Source organism: Monodelphis domestica, chromosome 1, assembly GCF_027887165.1.
Source record: "Monodelphis domestica isolate mMonDom1 chromosome 1, mMonDom1.pri, whole genome shotgun sequence".
In the NCBI taxonomy this organism is placed as follows: Eukaryota; Metazoa; Chordata; class Mammalia; order Didelphimorphia; family Didelphidae; genus Monodelphis; species Monodelphis domestica.
This window is the reverse complement of record NC_077227.1, coordinates 700,282,114-700,306,717: the sequence shown is the minus strand read 5'-3', so window position 1 is coordinate 700,306,717 and position 24,604 is coordinate 700,282,114. Positions and strand designations below refer to the sequence as shown.

At 38.0% G+C, this 24,604-nt stretch overlaps 1 protein-coding gene across 3 annotated transcripts; it reads left to right on the top strand.

Moving 5' to 3' along the window:
- The first annotated feature begins 209 nt into the window (after positions 1–209).
- On the top strand, positions 210–21,524 carry EMC8 (ER membrane protein complex subunit 8). Of its 3 annotated transcripts, none has more exons than XM_056810403.1 (5): positions 210–477; positions 13,611–13,687; positions 15,756–15,825; positions 16,510–16,604; positions 19,273–21,524. In XM_056810403.1, coding segments are annotated over exons 1-5 (474 nt in total). In that variant the 5' UTR covers positions 210–246; the 3' UTR covers positions 19,274–21,524. The 3 variants fall into 3 exon arrangements, with proteins under 3 accessions (XP_056666381.1, XP_001365652.1, XP_007477319.1); XM_001365615.3 differs by having other exon boundaries at positions 17,611–21,524; XM_007477257.2 differs by lacking the exon at positions 16,510–16,604 and having other exon boundaries at positions 17,611–21,524.
- Positions 21,525–24,604: the final 3,080 nt, after the last annotated feature.

Here is a 24,604-nt window from a genome sequence, read left to right as displayed (position 1 = left end):
CCTCACTGGTGTGCTGCGGCTGCCGAGCGCTTTCACATCCCGGCACAGGCGCTGACAGCCCACGATCCGGCGGACCCCGGGAAACGAGAAGGGGCGGCGAGGCGCCTCGGGGGCCAGGTCGAGGACCCCGTCCCTCTATGCTGACGGGGCCGGACCGGACCAACGTCGACTTCGCCGCCGGCCAAACCGGCCTGGGACGCTGCCACCCGGCTGCCGGAGTCGCGGGCTCGAGGCCCAGGCCTCACCATGCCCGGCGTGAAGCTGACCACCCAGGCCTACTGCAAGATGGTGCTGCACGGGGCCAAATACCCCCATTGCGCCGTCAACGGACTCCTTGTAGCCGAGAAGCAGAAGCCCCGCAAAGAGCAGCCGTCGCACGGCGGCCTGAGCTCTCACCAGACCCTCTTCGTGGACTGTATCCCCCTCTTCCATGGCACCCTGGCCTTGGCCCCCATGCTGGAAGTGGCCCTCACCTTGGTAAGAGCCTGCGGGTGGGGGTGGAAGGAGCGCTCGTCAGTACTCCACAGGCTTGCCTGAGGCTCTGGGGGCTCCGAGATCCCCCCAGTGCTTAGAGGGCTCGTCTGCACCTCACGGGGCTCGCCTTGGCTTAGGGGACTTGTCTGCACTCTACAGGGCTCTCCTGGGCTTAGGTGGGCTCGCAAGGTCTCCCCTGGACTTGAGAAGCTCTCTTTGGCTTCGTGGGGCTCACCTTGGAGTATGCATAGGACGAGATTTTGTACCTAAACTCTAATCCCTCCAGGTAACCCCATATATGCAAGTATTTCTCGTAGCTGGAAGAGAAGTCCTCCGGTTTGTCTTCTGTCTTGGTGCTTTTAAAAGTGAAAAGCCCTTCAAATGATAGTAGATTAGGACTGGAGCAGAGATTCCTTCGTTATTTCGAACTCCCACCTCACTCTACCCATACGGGTCAAAGCACGGAACATTTATTAATATTACCGTAATCAATATCATATAAAAATAAAATTGTTTTGGGCTTACTACGTGCCAGGCACTGGTGCTAAAGGTCAGCGCTTCCTTGGCAATTTAGGGTCTTAGAGTGTTGCCCAGATCACTGAAGAGTTGAGTGACACAGCAGGAGTGTGGCGGAGTCAGAACTTGAACCCCGAGTCCTTATGTCTAGTTACTTTTTTGCTTTTTCATTTAATAACTATAATGATAAGCAACCAGGACAAAGGGATGGGCTTTGCAGGGAAGCACAGAATGTCATGGGAACTAAAATGGGGGAAACGGCGTTTTGAGATGAAATAACTTGCCTAGGGTCTGTGGTTAAGTGATAGAGACTTTCTGAGTCGAAGTGCGGCATGGTATTTCCATAATTTTACCCTACTCTCTAAAGAACCGATATTCCCTCAAAATGAGAACTGTTCAGAAATGAAATGAGCCCCCTCTGTACATAGAGAGCTCCCTCTCAGTTAGCAAGGCTGAATGGCCATTCATTCGGGATGTTGCATGTGGCATTCCATTCCAGAGAGAGGTTGAACTAGATTAGTAGTCTTGGAATTATAGCAGGTCATTGAATGTATATGCACACCCGGCTGTACCATTTTGATCTTTGTTTAACTCTACTTAAGTTTGTGTGTTTTCCTTAAAATTTTTTATGTTAAAAATAGCCCTCATACTTGAAAAGGTTGGAAACCTCTTAGAAGGCCTTTGAGATCTCCATCACTTTTTGGCAGTCTTTCAAATCATATGGAGATAGAGAAGTTAGGACTATTTAAGCAATAAATAGAATTTACTGTGAACATTTTGCCTGATAGAAATTACACTAGAGTTCACTACTCCCACACTCTTATAAAAACTAGAATCCCATAAGCATGGCAATACTTTTAAAAATAAGACGTCTTAGGAAGCAGGTAGGAAAATCAAAATAATTGAAAAAGTATTTTGTAGGAAGATTATGGCTTATGCTTTTTAATAATTGGAATCACTCTTTAAACTAAATAACTTCTTAACCTGAGGGTACCTTCCTGGCCTCAAACTGTCCAAATTAATAATTAATGAAGACCAAAAAGAATTTCTTAAAATTATGGGGTAGGAGAGGAGCATTGGTCTCCTACCTCTTCTTTGGAACATACTACACTTGCTGATTGGATAATTGTCTATATATGACACTAAACCATCCCAAGAGTTGGATTATGTTTTAAATATTTAATTATTAATTATCACTGACTTAAAAGTTTATTTAATAGTTCTCAGAATTGTCATGTTTCGAGACTTGTTTTTTAAAGCTCTCCAAAATCCATCATAGAGTTTAAGGTTGATTGTGTAGAGTAGTGAGTGGGAAGTAGCTCCAGACTGTAGATTTAGATTCTGACCTGCACCCATTACTGGCCCTAGGAGGTTGTGCAAATCACTTCCTTTCTCCTAGCCCCAATTTTGTTATTTATTAGAGTCATTCTCTCATTGGTTGGAATAGGACTCTTCCAGCTAATTTTCATATTTGCAATATTTAGAAAAAGGTCATAGATAAATATTAGAAAGTAATTTCTGAGAGGCATGGTGACATAGTGTAGAGAAAGAGAGTTGGCCTCTTAAGACCTGTTTCACCAGAGGAATTTTTGGTAACAGTATAATAAAAGCTTTATTGGGTTTATTAAATTTTATTGTTTTAAGGTTAAAGTTGCAAATTTGTCATGAATTCCCTCCTTTTTGCTTATACCCCTCCAAGGAAAATGAATGTATTTCTGAGTTATCCAGTTATGTATCATATCAGAAGGAATCCCTGGCAAAAAATTTTGAGTAGTTAAGAAAAGCTTTAGGGCCAAGAACAAATAAGTCTTTTTTTTTTTAAACCCTTACCTTCCATCTTGGAATCAATACTGTGCATTGGTTCCAAGGCAGAAGAACAGTAAGGGCTAGGCAATGAGGGTTAAATGACTTGCCCAGGGTCACACACCTAGGAAGCGTCTGAGGCCAGATTTGAACCTAGGAGTTCCCATCTCTAGACCTGGCTTTCAATTCACTGAGCTACCCAGATGCCCCCACAAATAAGTCTTAAGGTGACTTCATATTTCTGAACAGCTATTGGAGTAATGCTACACCATCAATGCTTGTCTTTTTTAGTATGTTCTCTAGTATTAAAGAATTGATAATTCTGGGGCCAGCTAGGTGACTCGATGGATTGCGAGACAGGAGGTCCTGGGTTCAAATGTGACTCTTCCTAGCTGTGTGACCTAGGTATTGATTCCAAGATAGAAGGTAAGGATAAAGACTTGCTAATGCTTGAGAATTAGGAATTCTAAGATTTCTGAGTATAGCATTGGACAACCTGCAATAATAGATCATTGGACCCTGGGTAAGTCACTGAAGCTCTTAGGGTCTGAGTTCTGTCATCTGTAAAATGAGGGGGCTAGACTAGATGACCTCTGAGGTCCCTTCTGGCTCTAGATCTATGATTCTACTGTCCTATTTTTCTCTACAAAAAAAAAAAGTTGTGAGAATAAATCATGTTTATAAAATATTTTTATATACATCTTAAAGAAATGTGCTAACTGGGGCAGCTGGGTGGCTCAGTGGATTGAGAGCCAGGTCTAGAGACAGGGGTCCTAGGTTCAAATCTGGACTCAGACACTTCCCAGCTGTGTGACCCTGGGCAAGTCACTTGACCCCCATTGCCTAGTGTAAAGGTTAAATTTAAGGGGACAACTGGGTAGCTCAGTGAATTGAGAGCCAGGCCTAGAGATGGGAGATCCTGGTTCAAATCTGGCCTCAGACACTTCTCAGCTGTGTGACCCTGGGCAAGTCACTTGACCCCCCCCCCCCCCATTGCCTAGCCCTTCTTTCTTGGAGCCAATACACAGTATTAATTCCAAGACAGATGGTAAGGGTTTAAAAAAAAGAAAGAAAAAGAAATGTGCTAACTGAAGCACTCTATTTTTTCAACTGTCCCTTTGCTCATTTGTCCTCATTACTATTTTGAAACTAAATCAACTTGCCAGTAATAATAGTAGCTGACATTTATATGTAGTTCTGTATTTCAAGGTTTGCAAAATGCTTTGTATAGACAGTAACCCTGTGAGATTATCCTTGTTTCCCAGGTGAGAAAATTGAAGCTGAAACAGTTAAATTACTTGTCATGGGTCAACAGATTATACATATGTGAAGTAGGATTAATTCAGGACTTTCTGACTCCCAAAGCCCTCACTCAAGCCATCATGCAACTAGATCATTTAGCAATATCCAAAGCAATGTGTATGAGATTTTCGTTTCCTTGAGTAATTATTCCTGTATTTTATCATCTGCATTCACTCCCTTACAATACCATTAGTCAGAATATATGCTATGCAAGCTGTATGAGCAATTTCTCTCACACACACACCAAACTGTTTCTACTATGTATGTGGGTATTCCCACTTTATCTGGTGTTTAAGTTCAGAATAAAAAAAATAACTTTTTTTAAGTAAAGCACTTAAATAATAAATAAATAAATAAATAAATAAATGTGTATTTTTGAATTTTAGCTTAAATGCTGAAATTTTAGCCTAAAGGCAATGAAAAACACAGTGACCTAAAACCTAGAAGTTTATAATTGGACAACAATTTAGCTTTAGCTGTAAAGCAACAGTGTAAGATAGAATTTTAATAAAATATCTAAATCCATGATAACCTCTACAAATGAAGGATTATTCTCATGGCTTTTCTTCTATTTATAGAGTTTAATATTGTTATTATTTCTGCTAAATGGAAGAGATTGATTTGATATTTAGCTGACTAAAGGTCATTATTTGATACTTTTATAAAGTATTTCATTATTATATTTTCTAATGCCTTGGATTTTATGTATTTTGTACTTTTCAAAGTGCTATCACATCTGTGATCTCTATCTGATAGGTAGAGCAGATATTATATTCCAGTAGCAGAAACCCATATAATTTTTACAGGCAGATTTTCTAAGTATACGTGTCCATGCCACTAAATCTGTATGCTTCTACGGTGCTAATCTGCTCAAATGCCTCTTGGCCTGAATTCAGTGTAGTCCTTAATTTTTTTCTATTCTGCTCCCCAATCTGGCCCCTTGGTCATCTTTTACCCCCTCTGCCTCTCACCTTAGCCTCTTGCTCCTTTTCTGACCTTCATTCACTTTCAGTGTGCTCTGCTGGTAAGGTCTACCTGCTATGAGTCCAATATGTCCTAGCCTCTTAACTTTCCTCCCTTTCATTTATTTAAGTGATCTTTCAATTTGCTCTGCCTGATAGGAACCATTTGCTTTGAGCACTACTATCCCTTTTGTTGTTGAGTCATGTCAGAGTCTTCATGACTCTTTGAACCATAGCTATTCATGGGGTTTTCTTGGGAAGGATACTGGAGTAGTTTTGCCATTTCCTTCTCCATTGGATCCTTTTGTCAGGTATTCAGAGGTCAAGTGACTTGCTCAGGGTCACACAGCTAGGAAGTGTCTGAGGAGGGATTTGAACTTGGGTCTTCCTAACTCCAGGCCCATTACTTCATTCCCTTTATACTACCTTTACCCTCCTCTCCTTTCATTACCTCACTAGTCATTTACTACCTTTATCACCTAAGGCAAAGCACTTATTTAGCTACTCTGGACTTCATTTTGTTCATCTGTAAAAGAAAAAGTTAGACTAGTGACCAGTGAAGTGTTCCTCCCAGTTCCAGAGTCTGTGACCCTATATGTCAAATCAGACATTGTAGTATAAATCTTGAAGAAATGTAAATATCTTATGCTTCACTGATTGGAAGGGAGGATGTTATATTACCAAGTGATGGAGTGGTGGTTTCTTTCTTAATTGTGTGCTTCTTCAGGCACAGTAAACTCTTTAAAGGCTTTTCTGGTAACAGGGAAAAAGCTAAAACTGAACATGAGCCAGTGTCCACAGAAAAAATACAAGAGCAAAGCCTCATCCCCCTACAATTGAAAGTTAATTGGAAGAAAACCAAAATTTGAGAAGACACCTGTTTTCAGAGTCATTCTTGTGAAGTGAATCTAAAATTTCTTATATCTTCATATTTGCGTGTCCTTCTTGGTAACTTGTTCATCTCTTTTGTCTGTATATAACATTGCTGCTCTTCCCCTTCCCATTTTGCAATCATGTTCAACAGTTTTGCAAGACCTTGCTATAAGTTCTTTCTGTCAATTGCCCTAGGCCAGGTCAGACTATCCCTCTTCTAACATCAGGCAGCTCTGCCTCCTTTCTTCACCTTAGCCCAATTTTGCTGTTATATTCTTTCTTGAATCTCTGTAAAAGCTTCTGTAGCCTAAATTTCAAGTATCTCCTATTTATAACTTTGTTCCTGTGGAACTAACTGCCTTTGTTACGTTGTTTCACTTACTGTCTTATTTTCATGAAACAAATGATCAAATGAACAACGTTAGAAAGATTGTGCCTGTATTATCTTCAAGTGTTCACGCACAGAGTAAGGAGTTATAGCAACCAACCAAGTAAATAATACGGCTCCCTCCCCTTGGGTAGGTGCCTTGAGAGAGTGAACACCTAGCGATTCAGAGATCAAGACAACTTCTCCCTTCTTTTGCCTTCTAACGTAACTCTTGACCTTACTCTCAAGGGAGTGGAAGAGCTCTTCTAGCTGTGCCACCACAACTCCTCATTCCCTTGACACCCACTATAGCTTTTCAGAATTATGCAGTGATTCCTGCCAGCCTAAACATGCACATCTTCTATACATCAGCTTTTATTCTTTATCCCAGTTAATCCTATCTACTTACTGTTTTACAGAATGCAAATACCTTACCTCCTTCAAAACTGGCTTCTCCAAAAAGACCTTTCCAAAGTAATTCCAAACCTCTTTAAACAACATTTGTAAACTATTCTTACTTTCTCTTCCCACCCTAGTCTAGACTTTCCCTCAGCTAAAATAATCTCTACAATGTGTTGATTATGTACATGTTTATGCAATTATCACGGGGTTTAGATAGTCACTTGATTTTTCATATATGTGTTAATCACAACAAATTTTTATACTCGTGGGTTTTCCCTACCCAGCATATTTTGAGACAGCCTTTCCCTATGTATTTACCAAATACAATCTAATTATTTGATATAAAGGTCAAATCCCATATAACAAAGGGATTTCCAAACACCAAGCAATGATCCATATGTTGGAACAGTCGTGGGTAGATTGAAATTCTCTTGCTGTGCTAGAATCTTATGATAACCTAGGTATGTAGTAGTGAAATTTAAACTTCAGCAAAGTAGCTTCAACCAATATAAACCCCTTTATCCCAAGTTCCATTACAAAGTAATGTTCTGTAAAAACTTTCTACACCATGATATATGGATTGTGATCATCCTGTTTGTTGTTCAGGATTGTTTTTCTTGCAGATTCCTTGTAGCAAATTCTACAAATACTTTGTTGAGTGTGTAGCCATGAATAGGCATTTCATAAATTGCATGTGTTAAGCTAATTTAAAGGATCTGGGTTTCTTCAGTAGTTCCTACCTTAACAACATCAATTGTAACACTTCTATATCTTACTAAATGATATTGAGTGTGGAGAAAAAATTTACCACCTTGTGGCTAGTCTAATAAACTTCTTTATTCTTAGCTAGGCTGATTCTTTAGGGCCAGACAACAAAATCTGTGCCTGTCTATAGACATATCCTTTCCAACTTGATAGGACCTGTCATAATTTGCATTCTGCTGTTTTACTCTTTGATATCCAACCCCCCATGCTACTCTGAAGCATCAGAGTAGGACTTTGGGAAGGGTAAAGTATTTAAGAAAAAAATTATACAAATTATTTGTCAATTATTTGATCAGTAGATATTTCTTAAGTGCCCAGTATGTGCCAGACACCTTGCTAAGTGTTAGGCATACAAAGAAAGGCAAAAATAGGGGCAAACATTTAAATGGGAAAGACAGCATATGCAATTACAAGTTTATCAAGCTAGCAGTTGACAAATATTTATTATGCTCCTGCTCTGAGCTACTTACTGGAGATACCAATAAAGAGAATGAAGTAATCCCTATTTGATTTGAGCTTATTTTCTAAAGGAGGCAATAGCAAGTTCATATAAAAATTTATACAACAAAAAAAGGAGAGGTTTCTGTCATAAATAAAAAAGTATCACATAAATATATTAAATATACAAAGTAGTTAAATAGAAGATAAAATTTGAGAAAAAAGATAATGGTGTCTATTTTTATTTAAAGCAAAGGAATATATGTCATCTCAAACTTTTCCAAATTTGGAATGCTATTTGAAGTTTTGGTTTCTAGATATCAAAAACTGAGAGGAAGGCAAATTGTTGTGAGAAATCCACAGTCAATTACCCTCTAATTTTAGATTCATAGAAGTGTAGCCCAAATGCATGTTATTATGAACAGCATGAACATGAAAACTAAGAACGTTGGACCAAACCCCTTTATGTCCCATTTGACAACTATGTCACAATGCATGGATCATTTATGTAGGTATTTGGGACTACTAAAATAAAAATAAAACAGTTCTTCACTATCTTAAGACTTACATTCAACTAGAGGAATCCAAGATATAGACAAAGAACTAAATACAAGGTAATTGGAGTATGTAGAGAGTATTAACAACTGAGCAAAAGAGAAAGCCTTCCAGAGGAGATGGCACCCAAGCTGAGCCTTTAAGGAAAAACAAAGATTCTAAGAAATTGTTTTAAGGAGAGGCCATGTTCTAGGCCTAGGAGGCAGAATGTCCAGCTGCCAGGAGGAAGACGGAGTGTTGACTTGAAGGACCAGCTAGCAGGCCAGTTGGACTAGAGCAGAAAAGCAATAGAAAGCTACTGGGCCTCTTAGCAAAAGAAGATGCTTTTTTTCCTTTTTCTTTTTTTTTTAGTATTTTTCCATGGTTACATGATTCATGTTCTCTCCCTTCCTTCTTCTATCTCCTCTCCCAGAGCTGACAAGCAATTCCACTGGGTTATACATGTATTATCACTCAATACCTATTTCCATATTATTCATTTCTGTAACAGTAATCTTTTAAAACCAAAACCCTAAATACTATGCCCTTATAAACAAGTGCTAAATCATGTTTTTCTTCTGCTTTTTTTCCCCACAGTTCTTTCTTCCCTTTTTTTTAACCCTTACCTTCCATCTTAGAATCAATATTGCATATTGGTTCAGAAGAGTGATAAGGGTTAGGCAGTGGGGGTTAAGTAACTTGCCCAGGGTCACACAGCTAGGAAGTATCAGCTAGGAAGTATCAGCTAGGAAGCCAGACTTGCACCCAGGACCTCTGATCTGCCCAACTGCCCCCTCCCACAGTTCTTTCTCTCGATATGGATAGTATTCTTTCTCCTAAGTCCCTCTGGATTGTCCTGGATCATTGCACTGCTATAAGTAGCAAAGTCTATCATATTAGATTGTCCCACAACACTTCAGTTATTATGTACAATGTTCTCCTGGTTCTGCTCATTTCACTTTGCATCATTTCATGGAGATCTTCCCAGTTTTTATAGAAATCCTCCAATTCATTCCTTATAGCACAATAGTATTCCATCACCATTATATACCACAATTTTTTCAGCCATTCCCCAATCAAGGGACACCCCCTCATTTTCCAGTCTTTTGCCCCCACAAAGAGCACAGCTATAAATATTTTTGTGCCAACTTTTTAAAAATCGATTTGGGGTACAAACTTAGTAGAGGTATAGCTGGATCAAAGGGCCTGCATTCTTTTAAAGTCCTTTGGGCTTGATTCCAAATTGCCTTCCAGAATGGTTGGATCAATTCACAACTCACCAGCAATGCATGTGTCCCAATTTTGCCACATTCCCTCCAACATTTATTATTTTCCTTTACTATCATATTGGCTAATCTACTAGGTGTAATGTAGTACCTCAGAATTGTTTTGATTTGCATGTCTCTAATCAGGAGGGATTTAGAACACTTTTTCATGTGATTATTGATAGTTTTGATTTCTTCATCTGAAAACTGCCTATTCATATCCCTTGACCATTTGTCAATTGGGAAATGGCTTGATTTCTTGTACATTTGACTTAGTTCCTTATATATATATATATATATATTATTATTATTATTATATATATATATAAAGGTCTAATTTACCTTTGACAGAGTTTTGTTATAAAAATTTTTTTCCCAGTTTATTGCTTCCCTTCTAATTTTGGTTTTGTTTGTATAAAACCTTTTTAATTTACTATAATCAAAATTATTCATTTTAGATCTTGTAATGTTCTCTATCTCTTGCTCAATCTTAAGTTCTTTCCTTTCCCATAGATCTGACAGGTATTCTATGTATATAATTATTCTGTGTTCTCCTAATTTACTTGTAATTTCTCTCTTTATATTTAAGTCACCCGTTTTGAATTTATCTTGGTATAAGGTATGAGATGTTGATCTAAACATTTTTCCCACACTTTTCCAATTTTCCCAGCAGTTTTTGCCCCAAAAGCTGCGATCTTTGGATTTATCAGACACTCGCTTACTGAGGTCATTTACCCCAGGTCGATTCCATTGATAAACCCTTCTATCTCTTAGGCTGTGTCATATTGTTTTGATGATCACTGCTTTATAATACAATTTAAGTTCTGGTACTGCTAAACCAAGAAAGTGCTTTTAGATTACTTTAGGAGACATGATGTTTGCCTTTCTTCGTATCCCCAGTGTTAAGCACACACTTCTTGGAACACATTAAGTGCTTAATAAAGACTTGTTGGTATTAAAGAGGAGAGATTGAAAGCAGGGAAGTACAGTTAAGTCTGTTATACTAGTTCCATGTGAAAAATGTTGAGGAGTACCAAAGGACAGAAAGTTAATGAAAGAATTTGGAACTCAATTTTTTTTTAACCCTTACCTTCTGACTTGGAATTGGTTCCAAGGCAGAAGAGTGGTAAGGGCCAGGCAATGGGGGTTAAGTGACTTTCCCAGGGTCACACAGCTAGGAAGTGTCTGGGGTCTGATTTGAACCCAGGATCTCCTGTCTCTGAGCTTGACTCAATTCACTGAGCCACTTAACTGCCCCAAAGCTCAGTTTTTTTTTAAAATTAATGCTAAAAAGATTTTTATGTAATTAGAAAATATTTAATGAAATAAAAAATAATGAAAAATTAAATTAAAAATTTTTAAAGCAAGGAGGACCTCAATTAGTATGGTGATTGTATGAGTAGAGTGAGAGGATAGACACAAAATATATTATAGAAATAATTTTGACAAGTTTTACCAACTAGTTGATTAGGAGGGGAAAAGAACAGGGAAGAATCAAGGATGGCTCCAAGGTTAGAAAGCTGTGTTACTAGAAAAGTAATTGTGCTCTTACCAGAAATACAGAAACAGAAGTTTGGGAAGAAGGGGATGGAAGTTCATAGTATCATAGATGTAGAGCTAGCAGGGATCTTAGTGGTCCTCTAGTTCAACTCGCTCACTTTACAGATGAGGAAACTGAGATCTCCAGAGGGTAAGGGGGTTTTGCAGAGTTACTAAGAGTAACAGAGCTTGGCTTTGCAGCTAAATTCTCAGTTCCACATGTCATTATTGAGACTTAGAAGAGGTATGTTTTAGACGAATGTACACTAAGAATTAAAACAAAATAGTCAAATAGAGTAAAACTACCTAAACATGCATGTAGTGGAACTTTGTTCCATTTTTATCTTTTCCAGCGTCTTTCTTATCCCATTGCCTCCCCATGATGTGAAGGTGACCCTGGCTTATGTAAGACTGCCTGTGCAGCACCATTTCTAGCAAGGCCTACTACACTAGAAAGGTTTCAGATACAGACCCATGGGAGTGGACCTACAGGTCAGATATCTAATGACCATTTCAGCGGAATTCAGAGAGCCTCGTTACAAACACAATCAAGTGATATTTTGTGTGTAGGTTTTATTTTATAATGAGTCTTGGGGTATATAGTAGCTAAGTATGAGGGATTATGATCTAAAATAGTGAAGATCATTGAAATTACAGACCCTTTGAAGTAAGAAGGAATTTATGGAGCTCATTAGATTAACACATTGTATATGATAAAAAGAGAGAATGCTTTGGAAAATAAGGAGCTATAATTTTATGAGAATATGCACTATCTCCAAAGCAAGTTACTGCCACTCTATATAAGTTAAATTTTGATAGGTACTATAACCAAAAATAAAAGTTCATCCACTTTTGGCTAATCTGAGCCTCTCTGAGGACAAATAGTCTGCTGCTTAGACATAGACTGAAATCTCATCATTGGAAACACTTGAAGCCTTCCTGACTGGCAGGATCTGCTAGAGCTAGCATTCTGCTAGTCTTTAAGAAGCCAGTTGCAACAAAAAGATATTGAAGTAGAATTTAGTGGAGTATTTTTAGATATGGTCCAAATAAACTAATAGTAAATACAAATTAATATAAACTTGTTAATATGAAAAATACGATTGGTGTTAAGAAAAACTAGGATCTTTGAGTTCTTTAATCATGATATCAAGATTCTAATGGTTCTCATGGTTCTAACCCAATGTTGCCATTCTCATACTCTGGTGAGGCTGTGCAGTTTGGGTCTCATTTCTTGTTCAAGGAAAATGACTGTGCTAGAGTCATAGACTAACTATTGTGCTGCATGTAGTTAGTCATAAAGGAGACAGCAGTGAGAGACTAGTGCAAATCTGTCACCACTCACTGAAAAACAGCTCAAAAGATATGCCTTCCTAATGGGAGGAATTTCTTCATATATGAATAATAACTGAAAAGGCAGCTGAGATTAGCTATACCTTATATATATATATATATATATATATATATATATATATATATCTTAGAGGGTTTTTACAAACAAACAGCACTACTTTTCAACTTTTATCTTCCTCCCCCATTTCAACCATTTAGCCTCCCTGGAGGTGATTTTAGTCATGGAACCCAAAACAGGATTCAGAAATCTGAAGGAAGAGAACAAAGGTCATTTTAAAATAACACTTCCACTTTTAACTATATTTCACTGCCCATTGGCAAAAATAGCAGTTCTGTTTAATCTAGAACTCCTACAAAATCAGAGTTGATTTCTAGCACTATATTAGAATTTCAATACAGCAAAATTGATGTCCACTGTGAAGTATGTGGTAATGGAATGATGCCAAAAATAAAATTTGTTTTAGTGAGGGGAAATAATTACACATTACATTTTCCTTATCATTGATTCTGCTATTCCTTTCTGTTAAAGCAGACAAAAAAGGATTGGCTTTATATGTTTCTGTGGCTGTTCCCATCTCTACAACACTCTTAAATGTCCTCTTACCTTCTTGACAATTAGGACTTTGTCTCTTATTTCATCTCCAACTTCCCATAACTATGTACAAAGAAGTTCTGTAAATTTTGATACAGCATCTAATGCTGGAATGAGAAGTTGTAATTAATTCTCTTCTCTAGTTCTGCCTCTTCTGGCTCTTTCAGGAGGTCCTGTGCTAAGAGTGGGAGGAAGCACTATCATACTCCACAATTGATCATGAATGTAGTGAAAAGCAAGCTAAACCCTTCTTTCTGGAGTACTGAATGTGGTTCTACCTTTATTTACTTTTGGTGAGCAGAACAAGAAGACTTAAGCTAAAGCTAGGGGAGAGTAGTAGCTAAGGATTATTTGCAATTTTGAGGTATAATGTTTCCAGGAAAACAAGTCACTGATATTTTTCTCCTTTTTTTTTCCTCTTTCAGATTGATTCATGGTGCAAAGATAATAGCTATGTGATTGCTGGTTATTATCAAGCTAATGAACGTATAAAAGACGCCAGGTATGACCATGCAAAATCTTTGTTAATACTTTGTAATCTACCAAGAAACATCATTTAGGAGGACTAATTCTTGATAAATTCTTTGGGAGTTTTTGGTAGTTCCAAGATGTGAAATCTGTATTATCAAAGATTTTTCTTTTAATCAATAAAACAGTTGAGTTCTCAGTTATTTACATTAATGCTGGTCACATGGACAATTAAAAAGAATTCCTAAAAGTAATTTATATTTGACTTTGGAATCCTCTTTTGTATTGGATTTTAACATGAGTGTCTCATGGTTAGGAAATGCATTTTAGTCAACCCATGAACTTGGAGCAGAAAGTTTCTCCCAGTACACCTCTTTTCTGTTCTCTATTGTAAGCTAAGTATACTTTGGAACAGAGCACTCTGAAAGGATGTCATCCCTTAAATGGGTCCAAAAAATATATATGTTGTTTTATTTTTTTAATTGAGAGAATTTGGGGGCTCTTAATCTGTTGGACATTTGTGGGGAGCAGGGGGGTTCTGCTGCTTTCTTTGTAAGCACATCTCCTAGTTGTTCCTTGTTTCTTTCTTTAAGCTTGGCATGAAAGGCAAAGTCAAGAACTTTACCCCACACCATTGCTAATGAAGTTTGTATATCCAGTAACAATGGATAAAGTTGTCATCATCATCAACGTCCCCCCCACCCCACCCCCCGTCAGATTGAGTAGAATTAACTTTTTTCTAAATTAATATGTTTAATTCAAATTTTTCCCATGAAGGTAAAAGCTAATAACATGCTTCAGTTTCAAAGGTCTGGAATTGAAACACCCTATACGAGTGATTAAGATGGGGTTATTGGTTCATTAATAGTTTAGATTATACCAATAATTTGTCCCTGAGCTTTTAATTTATAAAAACTAACAAAGTATGGAAAAGTACTTCAGAGATTTATACATTTTTATTCTAAATGGTTACCTTGAAATAGATAATTTAAGGGAGGCAAAATAATCCCAAAAAATGTTATTAAAAATATTTTCTCCTATTAAAAAGCATTTGCTCCTAGTGACCAATACAACCACTTGAAAACTGTTTAAACTACCCCTTTTTTCCATGGATGCCATGTCTTAGCTTTCAGCTGATCTCTGTCACTGTTCTCTCACAGACTTTTTAGATTGCTCTTCTCTCTTTTCTATCTAAAAACCTTTTACCTGCTTTTTTGTCTTGATCCTTATTCCCTGCTAGAGTTCATCCCATTTTCACTATTTGACAATACTACTGTTACTACTACTTCTAATACTACTAATATTAATACTAATAATAACTAGTATTAGGTAGTGCTTTAAGATTTGCAAAGTACTTTATAACTATTAACTCATTTTATCTTCACAACAACCTTAAGAGATAGGGGCTGTGATCCCATTTTGCAGATGAGGAAACTGAGGCAGATAGATGTTGAGTGACTTGGCCAAGGCCATACAGTTTGTGAGTATCTGGGGCTGGATTGGAATTCAAGTCTTCCTGAGTTTAGGTCTAGAGCTGTACAACTACTGCTCCACCAAGCTACTTTGATGACTTTTAAATATAAATGACCAAATGTGATCTTTTACCCGCTTTCTAGATCCATGGTCCCATTTTTCCAGGAGTACACTACATATATATTAAATGCTTAGTAAATGTGTATTGAATGAATGAGCCTATGTATTATCATCAACTCTGGGATGTCCCAGCAACACTTAAAATCTAACATGAAAATTGACCTCATTATCACTTTGCTTATCCTCCTCCCATTTTTTTTAAGTTCCTTTCACACTTCCCCTATAGTTTGCATTCCCTCAGCCCTGAAACCTTGGAATTGTTTGAGATTGCTGTCCTTCTCTTTATCATCCCAGCACTGCTGGCTCTCCCTCAGAAGTGTCTCTCAGATTCAATTTTTCTTTTCCATTTCCCAAAAGTAAATGAATACAATTTTTAAAATTTGGCTCAGGTCAAAAATATTTTACTCATGCTTTTACTAGCCTATTTCAATTCCTATTTTTATTGTCATGTCAGTTTTTAACAGCCATAGCACACACTAACTAGAAATGATTTGGTTTTTCTTCTCTAGTCCAAATCAGGTTGCTGAGAAGGTAGCTTCCAGAATCGCTGAGGGCTTCAATGACACCGCGCTCATCATGGTATAAAACATTTGATTATCTTTTTTTTTCCCTGGAGTTAATGGGGTTAATATTAAACCTTTGGTTTACATCTAGCTTTGTTGTTTGGCACAAGGCCCCACTTCTCTTTTCTGAAGGCAATTTCAATAGTTTTTCTTCACTTAAACACCAGATTCCTCATCTTTTCCTACCATGAAGTTGTATTACCAAGAGCAGTGGAAGTTCTCTCTAGACAGAAAAATCCTCCAAAAGAGAACAGGCAATATAGTGTGTTGCCCAGGAAAGGCAAAAGAAGGCATGATTTGGGGAAACCTGTGACAAAGCAAACATCACCAGAATAACCAGACTTCATCAAGAGACTTGTTTGGCAGTTCTGATTTTAAAGGAGAATTGCTGTGCTTGACAATAACATAGAAATAACATAGTAACAGAAATCCTCATCCCAAAAAAATGCTTTCATTCATGTAAATATTTTCTGCCTAGTAGACAGTTTATCTTGGGAAGGATTATGTTGCACGTCCACATGTCAGATACTCAGCATCAGCATCTTTTAGGAGGAATATTTTTGCCTTCAGTCATTGTTTACACTGCCACTTTATGAGATATTAAGAGATAGCAGAAGATTTATCGAAAGACGACAGCTACTTTCTAGATACCCAGTTCTGAATGTTTGTTCACAATAGTATTTTTATTCTTGTACCTTAGGTAGACAACACAAAGTTTACAATGGAGTGCATAGAACCTACCATTCATGTGTATGAGCATCATGAAAACAAATGGAGGTGCAGAGATCCACACTAGTGAGTTCTTGATGTTACTTTATTTATAAGTTATTTTTAGACTGTATGGTATGATTCAGCATGTTTTCCACTCTGTCCATATAAATTTCAAGGTTTCCTAATTCCCAGAATGAGAAAAATGTATTGGAAAGAGCTCTGATCGAAGATCTTGGGTCAAGTCTCATTTCTGACACCAGCACTAACTAGCTACTTAATGAGAGCCACTTCACATTATTTCATGTCTTGCATTCCCCCAGGCTGTAATACCTACCCTACCTGCCTTCCAGATTTGTTTCATAGAAAATGCTTTGTAAACCTGAAAGCAGTCTATAAATGTGAGGAGCTACTGGAATGTAGGTGGGTTTTTTATACTCTCCCACCCACATATCATCCTCCTGTTTCCATTTACAAAATCTTCTGACATTATTGATATAAGATAGTGTTTGTAGCTTTAGCCTTCTCATTTCAACACTTCTGAGGAGTCTCTTTTGCTCACTATTATCATTTGGGTTTTTTCACTCATCATTGGTTGAGCGATTTCTTTTCAACAGTCATCTTAATTAGGAGCATCACATAGCCCAGAACAGTTCCAAGTACAGCCCAAACCAGAATAAAATGTCATTGGGAAATAGTTAATGAAATTTTTTAAATATGATAAATCCTGCATAATGTTAATTTGTGGTTTTCTAAGTCACTTTGCACTCTCAGGGCTGTCTCTGGATCATTTAGTAGTCCCTGTTTCTGGTGGAGTCTGATCTTAAATCAACATTTTCACTTAAAATTTGTCAGCTCATTCTTTAAATCATCCATGTAGTATCTCTTTAATATTTGTTTACTATTCTTTACAATAAGCTTTTCAGAAGAAGGGTTTAACTTTTCTGCAGCCCTGTTTCTGTGGAATATCCTGTGTATTTTTTGTAATGTTTTGCTTGTAGCTGTTTTTCCCCATGCCCCTTAACTGAAAGAGTCAATGAAGTTTATTTTCATTTTGAAAAGACTATTAATTCCAAATTGTTTGACCTTGTAGTGACTATTGTGAAGACTGGCCAGAAGCCCAGAGAATCTCAGCATCTCTCTTGGACAGCAGGTCTTATGAAACCCTTGTGGATTTTGATAACCACCTGGACGACATCCGAAATGATTGGACAAATCCAGAGATCAATAAAGCTGTTCTACACCTATGTTAGGGAGGGATTCCACTGACTGATTTATGGGCATTTCCACTACACTGAAGAGGAAAAAAGAAATATTTTTAAATGTAAATAGAATAATATCTCATACCTTGTGTGGAAAGGCAGCAGTTTTAAGAAATGGCATGTGGCTTCAAAGAGGCAATGTGTCTAAGCAGTTGTCTTTTTAAAACAAAGATCTCTAGAGGAGATACAGACTGTCAAGTCTAGTTATCCCTGTGGATTCTTTCCCAGTTGTATGTTGCTCTAACCTTCAAAATCAAAGCTATTTCTGCTTGTCCAAGATTGTTCCTATTAAATGATTTTAACTAACCTTTTATAATCTTGAGAGAATACTTTTTAAGACTTATGAACTATCTTTCCAAAAACAACAAATCTTATCCTTTAATGAATGTTTTGGGGAATTTTGAGTCCATACTATAAAATATAGTCTTAGAACGAGGTGTGAAAATCTACTATGGATACCCTAGTACCAAGCCACTACCCCACACAACTACTTATGCAAATTGGGCATCTCAGTTAGAGCAGTTGAGCATGTTTGGGATAGAAGACTATACTACTTAAAGCAATATTTACTCAAAAAGTCACAGTGGGAATAAAACTACTCTTAAAGTTGTGGGCAGAAACAAGGATTGTGTCCCAAGAACTCAGCTTAGAGCACAGCATTATAGCAATCAACCAGAAAGCTCTAAAATCCAGAAACAGTTGGAGACAACATGGCATTGTGCTAGGATTTGATGCAGTCTCTTTCTGGTTTTTGAAAAACATTAAGCATTCCTCACTTGCATGATCATCCAAATAATTCTAACAAATTTCTTCAAAATAATTGCCATTGCTTTTGTATTTAGAGCAAAAACTTCAGATCATAAATCTGAACGAGAAAATGAATGTATCTTTTTTATCAGTTTGGTGGTTTCTAACAAAATCTTACAAAAGGGATGGGAAACTTTATAGCACCATTGCATTTATTGTTCCTTTTTCTAGTACTTATTTTGTACAGTGTTCAATGTACTTTCCTATTGTCAGTCTCCTCTTACTACGTTGAGAAAACTTGTAACAGTTGACTGAACCTAATGATCTTTGAAAAGGGTTCACTTTATAGCATTCGGTATTTTACTCTAACCAGTAAAAAATCATTTGGACCATCATATTCAAGAAGCATGCTTTAGTCTATGACCTCTTAGGGTCATAGATTTAGACCTGGAGAGGACCTTAGGAAATTCCTCTAGTCCAAACCCTCATTTTTACAAATGAGGAAACTGAGGGCTCGGAAGGATAAGCTATTTGCCAAAGGTCACATGGGTATTAAGTGGCAAACACAGTTCCTTGGACCCCAAATCCAGTAATCTTGACCACACACCATGTTTTTGCAGATGTTATTTCCCTCTTCTTCCCTTTCCTCGGCTCTCAGCTTTTTCATTCCATAAAGAATAGCTTTCTATATAGGGTATTATGGTTATAGAGCCCTCTGTATTCATTATCTTATTTGAAACTTACAGGCACCTGTGAGGTCAGCTGAGCTGTTAACAGGACCTTCAATCTGTAAACGAAGAAATAGGCTCTTGGAGAGATTGTGTGATTTACCCACGCTCACACAGAGTTATTAAGTATAGCAGAGTTGGGACTCCAATCTGACCTCTGAACTCCTTGTCCAGTGTTCTTTCCATTACACCGTGCTACCTCTCTACAGCCATGAAATAAACCTATTTCATGTGAGGAACAAATATAAAAATTTCTGGACACAAAAGAGAGTTATATCAATGAACTTAATCTGCACTCAGATGCCAAGAATACCACAAGTGGGATATTTTAAATGAATCTGTTCCTGGTGGGTTTGTTTGTTTGTTTCAAAAAGGGGGCGGGGGGGGGGGGGGGGGAATCACCATATCAAACTTTGTTTTTTAGAAACTAGAATATGCTACAGGTCAAGGCTAAAAGGAATTGACAGAACTGTTTTGACCATTTTTGTTTTTACATAAGAATTAGTTTGAAGGCATGTAAAAAAAAACTAATGTGATGAGTATATTAATCTTTTTTCCAGAGGGTCCATATGTTTAAAGTTAAATAGAGAAAAGATAAAATACAAATATACAAAGAAGCAAAAACAATAAGAAGGTTTGACTTTACCCTATGAAGTTAGAAAAGGTAAATACTAAAGAGTTAGAGAGTTTATAGTGTCACTACCACCCTCAAATGGCCTAGAAAAAAATATATAACTTAATTGGAATTCAAGAAATTACCTTCTAGCAATTAGGAGTTTCCAAGAGTGAAATAAACATGTACAGGGAGGTAGTGTCTGGATGTTCAATCAGAGCAATTAATTGTCTGTTAGAACTACATAGATATCTATTCCCACCTCCCCCCAAGGGAAGGATGTCAGTAAATGATAGCTAGATATAGTCTAAGAGGAAAGAGCTCCAGGCTAGGACCCTAAAGCCCCAGGACCTCTCAACTAATTTTGTGATCTAGGACAAAGGCCTTCTAATAAACTGTCCCAAGCATTGAACTAGATGGCATGAGGTCTCTTCCATCTCTACCTCTCTGATTTTGTGAGGGCTCTGAGATCCCTTCTAACCTGGATCCTAACAGTTAAAATTGGTTCTGTTCAGAATATACCTCAGCACACCTCTAGTTGGGAAGTCTGCTGTTTTTCCTCTAAAATAATTTCCACTTATTTTGTCTTTTAAGGCTGCTTCCTCAGCTATTTCCTTTTATGTAATTAACTGATTTGACTTAAGAGTTTACTTTTCAGATAGATGAATGGTATCATGGAAAACTTTGTCTCCAGATGCTTTTTCTAAATTTATTACCTAAACTTTTTTTGTTTTTGCTCCTTTAAAAACAACTTATTTGCTTTTGAAAATGCAATCCCTTTGATTTGAGCTCCTGAAGTCCTAATCTCCTATAGCATCAGAACTGTTGCTATGGTAGCTTTTTGTGAAATTGGAGTAAAGAACAGGAAAAAAAATGGCAAAATTATATGGGTGGATAAAGAGATCCTCAGATGTTATTCATGATTTTAGGAAACGGAGTTGGCCTTAATACTAGATTTCCATTTTTATTAATTGACATTTCTAAGATCAGATCTTACTCCCTTGTAAGTACTAAAAAACATTTCAGTAAAAACAAAACTGGCAGAAAATGCTGCATATGTGACTCTTGCCAAATCCTCGTGTATGTGTGTATGTGTGTGAGTGTATTGTGATTTGTCAAAATCATTTCCCCTTTCAGAAGCCAAAGGATGCCTTTTTTTAATCCTCAAGATTTTTACTTATTCCTCCTTCAAACTTTGATTACTACTATGGAATATATATGAATGAAATGTAATCGAGCATTATTTCTTCGAAAGAGAGAATGAGCATATGGCATACTTGTTCTTTATATAATATGGTGAAAAGATAACTCATGGAGGGAGGCATTTTCATTATGCACACAGTGAAATACTGCTATAGGTAAAGTCAGCCTTACCATTGTCGATTAGTAAAATGTAGAACTACCAAGTAATTCTGTCATATGCTCCAGTCAGTATTTGGCATTGTCTTTAGCTACATTCCTTCAGAAGTAAAAGGGGACTATTTTAATCTGAGCCACGGACAAACAGTGCGGAGTACTTGGCATTATTCTGTAAGAAACCTTGGACTTGGACTTTTGTTAACATCTTGTAAATCGAAAATGTGCTTCTCAATACAGTAAATTACACCACTATTTATTTAACAAAACTGTATAACAATAAATAACTTTGTTCCCTTCATATGATTGATGAATTTGAATGTAATTACATTTTTAAAGCATTAGCTCCATATAAGAGGGGCTGCTCTCAAGAATCTTTCAATCACATTGGGAAGATAGTGAGAGAATTTAGAATTTGAATGGATTTAGTGTCTAAGACCCTGAGTTCAAATGTCACCTGTGCTTCATTTATTGCCTATGTGACCTTGGGCAGCTCATTTCCTTTTCCTGAGCCTCATTTGGAGGAAATGACTTCTAAGGCCTCTTGCAGTTTAAAACATTTGATTTCATTACTGAGCTATAGAGAAGGTGGGCATTGGACTGGCCTTGAAAGATAGCAGGGAGAACTGGCAGCAAAGACCTGGGGGCAAGAGTAAGCCTCTTGATTCAAGAGAAGGTGCCTGCCTAGAGCATGACACTTGGGATAGAGTAGCAATGAAATGGTTGGAGGAGTCATTTGGGTCCAGATGGAATCGTTTCCCTTGCTTCGGCTTCATTCACTTTTGCAGCTCTCCCCTTTGGTCTCCCCAGCCCCTGCTGACCAACCTAATCACCCGCTTTGTAGCAGCCATTGTTGGCCATTTACTCCTGAGGCCTTAGCTATGCTGTCAACTGAGAATGGTTGGGGGGATGAAGTCTAACAGCGGCTCACGTTTAGAGAAATGAATGGTTTCCACCCATTTTGTGTAGAAGGACCCCTTCAGAACAACAAACACATTTCATGGAGTGCCCCAATCTGCAGGATAAGAATACTATTTGTATTCTTTGAGCAATGGCCAAAAGCTGGAAATTCAAAAGCCCTTTTAAAGGGGTTGGCATTTAATCATCACATCATCCGTATACATTTGGAAAATAGTAACATATATACCAAGTGTTTATTGAGGCTATAGGAGATAGGCTTGCTTATTGATGAGTTCACGAAACTCCTACAATAATTCCACAGTTCCCAAGAGGACTGCTGGAGTGCGCTGAGGTGTACCAAGCACGTTCATTGCAAGGGCAGTGCTAAAATCCAGTACCAAAGGGGTTGGGCCAGGGAAGGCCTGTACTAGTCTCATTCTCAGACAATCTAAATATTCACCTGTTTGGAATGTTTCTTGTCTGGATTAATAGTCATAGTTTCTCTGAATTTCCAAGCGTTCCTGGATTTGTCCATTTTTTTTAACCCATATCTTTCATCTTGGAATCAATACTGTGTATAAGTTCCAAGGCACAAGAGCAGTAAGGCTCAGCTATGGGGGTTAAGGGACTTGTCACAAAGCTAGGAAAAGTCTGAGGCCATATTTGAACCCAGGACCTTCCATCTGGAGACATAATTCTCAAACCGAAGAACTACCTAGCTGCTCCTGCGTTCCTGGATTTAAGTCTGGAAGGGCCTTTAGAGCTTAGCTGAGGCAACTGGAGTACAATGGGCAGAATGCTGGGCATGGAGTCTGGACCCTGGACAAGCCACTTAACCTCTTCCTGCCTCAGCTTCCATAACAATAAAATGGAGGTGATAATAATAGAATTGACCTCCCAGGGTTGTTGGAAGGATCAAAAGAGTTAATACTTGTAAAGTGCTTAACACAGTGCCTAGCACATAAATAAATGCTAACTTATCTGGAATAACATCTTCATTTTGTAGTTGGAGACTCTGAGACCCTGTGAGAGGAAATGACTTTTCCAAGATGACCTTCCAAAAACCAGTAGAGACTGAGGTCACCTGGGGTCCCTCCTCAATTCATTCTGCCTAGGAGTTTGTGCACTGTGTGTGCATTGGCTTGGGTCAGAGGCGTTTTGTCCTCTAAATATAAAATGGGGATGAAAGTTGTGGCCAAGCTCAGGGACGGGATGGAGAAAGAAACTTATTCAAGAACTTTTTTTTTTCTGTCTTACTGAATTTTTTTTTATGTTTTTAAATATTTCCCAATTACATTTTAACCTGGTTCAGGGGCTCTTGGGATTGTCATGGGCCACATCAGCCCCCTGGGTTATGTGTTTGACATTTCTGCTCTGACTGAGTAAAAATTATATTCAAGAACAGTTTCAAGTGTGTGGCATTCCATGAAGTGAACCAGCCAGAATGTTAACCTAGACCCTCGGACTCCATCCAGAATTCTTTCCACTGTGCCACAGATGAAGTCAAGACTTGTTTGTTCTCGGGCACTAAATCTCTATTGCTAAATCTTAGGCTAGTGCAATGCTTGGGGGAGGTAAGCTGAGCTGAATTCAACTTGTTTCTTTAACCCAGAATACCTGGTTCTGCTTCTAGAACCCACTACCATTTACCTTGTGAACAAGTCAGTCAACAAACATTTATGAAACACTTGGTGCCAGACAATGGCCAAGCGCCTGGGATATAAAGGCAAAAACACTCTCCCTGCACTCGAGGAACTTACATTCTAATAGACTAGACAAGTAAAAGCTGTTCGTGTAAGATATATAGGGTGTAAATGAGGGTGATTGCTAAGGGAAGCCCTGAGAGGGGGAGGAAGGAGGGAAGAGCATTCCAAACAGGGGAGACTGCCTGGGAAAAGAGAACTAGGTGGCTTAGTGGATGGAATGCTAGGCCTGGAGATGGGGTTTGGGGTCCAAATCTGACCTCAGACACTTCCTAGCTATGTGACCCTGGGCAAGTCACTTAATCCCAATTGCTCAGCCCTTATCTTCTGCCTTAGACACAGAAGCTAAGAGTTAAAAAAAAATAAAAGACAGAGATGTAATGATGTCATGTTTAAAGAATGAGTAGCCTAATTAGTGTCCCCAGAATATAGAGTGCTTGGAAGAAAGTAAAATAAAATGTATGGAGCCTGGGAAAGCAGGAACGGGATAGGTCCAAGATTCACACTCAGTACTTTTTTTTTTTATTAAACCCTCACCTTCTGCCTTAGAATCAATACTGTGTATTGGCTCCAAGGCAGAAGAGTGGTAAGGGCTAGGCCATGGGGGTCAAGTGACTTGCCCAGATTCACACAGCTAGGAAGTGTCTGAGGCCATATTTGAACCCAGGACCTGTCATCTCTAGATCTAGCTCTCAATGCACTGAGCCACCCAGCTGCCCCCTACACTCAGTACTTCTGAATCTAAAAACTGGTACTCCCCACCAAACCCATTGCCTCT

Coding starts and splice junctions, on each gene's coding strand:
- EMC8 (XM_001365615.3), top strand. CDS start 247: ATGCCCGGCGTGAAGCTGACCACCCAGGCCTACTGCAAGATGGTGCTG. Junction 478..13,610: donor TGGAAGTGGCCCTCACCTTG/GTAAGAGCCTGC, acceptor TTCCTCTTTCAG/ATTGATTCATGGTGCAAAGA. Junction 15,826..16,509: donor ATGACACCGCGCTCATCATG/GTATAAAACATT, acceptor CTTGTACCTTAG/GTAGACAACACAAAGTTTAC.